At 54.4% G+C, this 4019-nt stretch overlaps 1 protein-coding gene across 1 annotated transcript in view; it reads right to left on the reverse strand.

Moving 5' to 3' along the window:
* Positions 1-527: 527 nt before the first annotated feature.
* DCLK2 (doublecortin like kinase 2) overlaps positions 528-4019 on the reverse strand; it is a 141924-nt gene continuing 138432 nt past the window's right edge. The window contains exons 17-18 of the mRNA XM_015568060.1: positions 1798-1810; positions 528-605 (exon numbers count right to left, since the gene is read on the reverse strand). Of these exons, the coding sequence (XP_015423546.1) occupies positions 589-605; positions 1798-1810 (30 nt within the window). The 3' untranslated portion in view covers positions 528-588. The remainder of the gene's footprint in view (positions 606-1797; positions 1811-4019) is intronic.

The following is a 4019-nucleotide window of genomic DNA, read 5'->3' on the forward strand; positions in this document are numbered from 1 at the left end:
CCCGGTTTGTCCCGCGCCTGGTGCGGAGCCGGTGATGCAGCGCGCGCCAGGCCTTTCATTCTAAAGCCTAAGGCCAACTTTATTAGTGTTTTCAAGTCATACGAGGGAGGAGTGGTGGGGAAACGCACAATGTCCAGGGAAGAAAGGCACCTCCCCGGGGTCTGTGTACAAATAAATACCCAGTGTTGTCTTCCGCGAGCCCAGCCCCGCGCTGCGTGGAGGCGCCTGGCGGCCAGTCCTCCGCCGTCAGCAGGGAAGGCTCCGGCACCTCCCAGGACCCCACCCGGGACAAACGCGCCCCAAGTTCTCGGTAAGAAAGGGGCGCTCGGAGTTACTCTGAGCTCCTTAAATAAGGGAAAGTGTTTCTATAAAAATGCATTAAATGCTGGAAAAAAGTTGCACATTCTGGTGACGCTGTAAAACGTCCATTGAACTTAAATGCAGATCGTTTAAAACAAGCCGCTCCCAACAGGTCACCACCGCCGACGCTGCCTCTGCCGCCCCACGCACCGAGGGCAAAAAAAGGCGAGCTCCGCGCCGGACCGGCCGCCGTCCTGACCGTGTTTGCTGCAGAAGATCTGGCCCTCCTTATCTAGAGCCGTGTTCTGCGGAGAGACCAGCGGGACCGCGCGTTAGCCTGCAGGCCAGGGCGCGGCGACCACGACAGCGCACGACGAGCATGCAGGGCTCAGGGACAGAGGAGGAGAAATAACCGCAGACCTCTCCTAGCAGAAGCCTGCGCACCAAGCTGGCTCGGGGGCCCCTCCCCTGCCTCTCCCTGCCTCTGTGGGTCACTGGGAGTCCTTGCGGCTCACTGGGTGTCTCTGCGTCTCACTGGGTGTCCCTGCGTCCTGCCTGGCAGCTGCGGGGACCCTTCTAGCTCCAAGCTGCACCTGAGTTCTGAGTGTTTCTTCCCCGGGCCCAGACCTGGAGCCCAAAGGTATCTGGTCCCATAAGCAAACCCTAGGAGAAGGTTAGGCCTTTGACCACGAGTCTTTCTCCGGAAAGCTCTCCATCACAGGTGGAAATACAAATAAGTAATCCCCTTACACCTCACGAGGCTGCTTACGCCACGGAAGGCCTGGGGACCGATGCTGCCGTAGCACCCGTTTCAGATCCTCCACGATCCCTCACCTGCTCTGCTTTACCTCCTCGCACCCTGACGTTCCTAATCTGCTCAAGAGGCAGCCACAAACGGTAATAAATCGCCTTGCTTTCTGGCCCTGCCCTGGGCGGGGAGACTTTCCCTCCTCTGACCCATTTTGAGGATTTCTTGTTTGTCCAGCAAGACCCAGGCAGCTCTCAGGCACCGAGCTAAAAGGCAGGGTCATCAGAAGGCGTTCTGCAACCTAACTACCTTGGGGGGGAGGAGGAATGTACCCCGATTCCTTCAGCACTCTGACTGAAATTATAAAGAGGCCTGGAGAAATCTGAATCATCCAGGGGCTTGCTAAGAGAGAGGGCCCCTGGCTGCCTTCCGGCCCTCGGTGTCAGCGGCCCATGGGCCCTTCCGAGCTCAGGCGGAGCACCGGTAATTTCCAAGGACAATGTCAGTGACCAAGCAGAGGTGACTGTGGAAAAACCAGACCAGATACTTAGTGTCGCCCTTCCACAAGCTTCCGGCCCCCAGCCGCCCTTTGCCAGAACACGGACCTCGGGAGAGGCAGCCTTCAGTTTTTTCTACCCCAGAGCTCCTGCCGGTAGAAGAAACCACCAGCCATCCTGTTATTTCTCCTCTTCTCTTCCTGTGGAGAACGTGTGCAGTGGGACAGAGCATCGCAGGCAGTTAGTACATACCATGGCCTTGGACCTAGTCAGAGGGAGCAAAGGCAGGCGGCGGGGAGGCAGGAGAGGGGGAGAGAAGCAGGGACAGAAACTAGACTTACTTTAAACAGAAGCAACACGATTGAAACAGTTTTGTCTGTCTTAAATTAAGCCCAAATCATTCCCAGAGTACCCGGGAAGGAAGCATAATCCCCCTGAGCCGAGAGCACTCTGTTTGCATTCATGGCTCCTCAGAGTCAAATTCCATGGGAACCAGGTTTCTTGTCGTTCCCTTTTCGGCCACAAGGTGGCGACCTCTGATCCCCCCCCAGGCTGGGAGGAGTCCAATGGGACAAATAGCCCCCTGGGCAACTGCACTGTCCTTTCCTCTGGCTAAGGACCAGCCGGAAAAATGCAAGTGCCATCCAAACCAGCAGGCCTGTCTTAAACCAAAACCTACGCAATAGAATTCTCTTCTCTTATCCCAAAGGCTAGCTGACACTACACTGTTTTGCTGATAAAAATGCCTTCTCTGGGAAAGTAGTTGGAGAAAGAGAACAAAGACCTTCACAAAGGTACCCATCTTACGCTGTCACTCACAGACAAAAAAATGCTTTTTCACAGAAGTGGGGGGAAAAAAACATTTATCAAGAGAACTCCTAGAGCCCTCCTATGCACTCTCCAGCTGTTGTCTGCGAAGGAAGGCAGTGGCAGGCTGGGGAAGCTTCCCAAGGGGGTGCTCGGCTGGCCAAGAGGGTGGCAGCAGGTACAGGAGACCTGCACCGAGAAGCAGCTGAGAGCTGGCCGCTGGCGTCAGAAGTCTGAGAGAAGCATGCAGATTTAGGGGGCCGAGGGTGAGAGCTGCTCTGTGAAGCACAGTGTGGTGAATACCAGGTTTCTGCTTCAGGAGTCCCCACAGTCTCAACAGGGTAAAGAGTGGAACTCAGAAGGTGTCTCAAACTGTCAAATCAAACTGTCAAATGAAACGCAGACAACAGCATCAACTGTACTTTCTTTCACTGTTATTTACCATTCCTACCCTTTCGTTTCTCCCAGGAGCCTCAGGCACCAACGTTCTGTTTTTGGGGTGTTTTTTTTGGGGGGGGGAGCCCTAGGGGTGACAGTGGGTAGTAAGTCTCTCTGCCTGTAGGTTACACAACAGTTAGCTGGGGGCCCCACCTCCAACATGTATGCACTGTTCCCACTGCTGTCTGCATCGGCAGGAACCCTATCAGCCTCACATACTCCAGTTATGGAGAACATATAAATACCAGGGAGATTAATTTGTGATTCTTTTTAACATGAGAAACATTGAAAACTGTTCCCAAGGGCAGGACACACAGACACACAGGATAACGACACGGAAGCCTTGCAAGCTGCCCACACACACCCGTGCCCCCAGTCAGGTCCTCAGTTGGGTGAGGAGGAGCATGACGTCACCCCTGCTTTTGGGGACAAGCCAAACTTCACAGGCCGGCTCTCTGGCCATCGGGAATTGGTATCTCCAGAGACAAGCTCTACTGATTTCCCCTGTAGGTGCTGAATGGGACAGTGTCACTCAGCAGCTCCTCAGAGCTAACAGCCTGCAGAGTTGTGGAGGGAACCCGGGGTCAGACAGAGCCCTGCCAACATGCTCCGAGTGACAGCGGGATACATGTGTGAGCACACAATATTTACAGTCACCGATAGAGTTACAGGTAATAGCAGGTTGTTCATTCATAGAAACACCCAGTTAAAGCCTAGAAGTTTAAAATTTGACTGTGGAACTCCATCAACACATGGAGAAATGGGTTCTGTCTGAGGGGGTCTCAACGGCATCATCTAGAACCAAGCCTAGGCGGAAGGGGGGGGGAGCGCACTGGAGCCTGAGGCAGGAGGGCGAGGGCGCTGGAGCCTCAGCAGGCCACAGGCCTCCGGCCAGCGATGCCCATGTGGCCCCGAGTCGGCTCTCCCAGGCCCTGGGCCCAGCTCTGCAAAGGCCCTTCCTCCAGGGGACCAGGCAGCTGTATTAATGTACAGTTACTAGATCTTGATTCTAACTAATCACTCTTCTTAAGGCTCTTCATTACGTGCCAAGTGCACCAATTTATAATGTTTTTCTAAATTTTCCCAGAAGTTGCCTAACTTTGGGGCATGTGGTAGGCTGCACACTCCTTATCTCGTCCACCATCAGGGAATCACTGAAAATGTGGTCCTGCTGTTGGCTCAGTCAAGGAGGTTCTTTTGGCGTTCTCGTTCTCTCTCGTTCTCTCTCT

The sequence above is a fragment of the Myotis davidii genome, unplaced genomic scaffold, assembly GCF_000327345.1.
Source record: "Myotis davidii unplaced genomic scaffold, ASM32734v1 scaffold323, whole genome shotgun sequence".
Lineage (NCBI taxonomy): Eukaryota > Metazoa > Chordata > Mammalia > Chiroptera > Vespertilionidae > Myotis > Myotis davidii.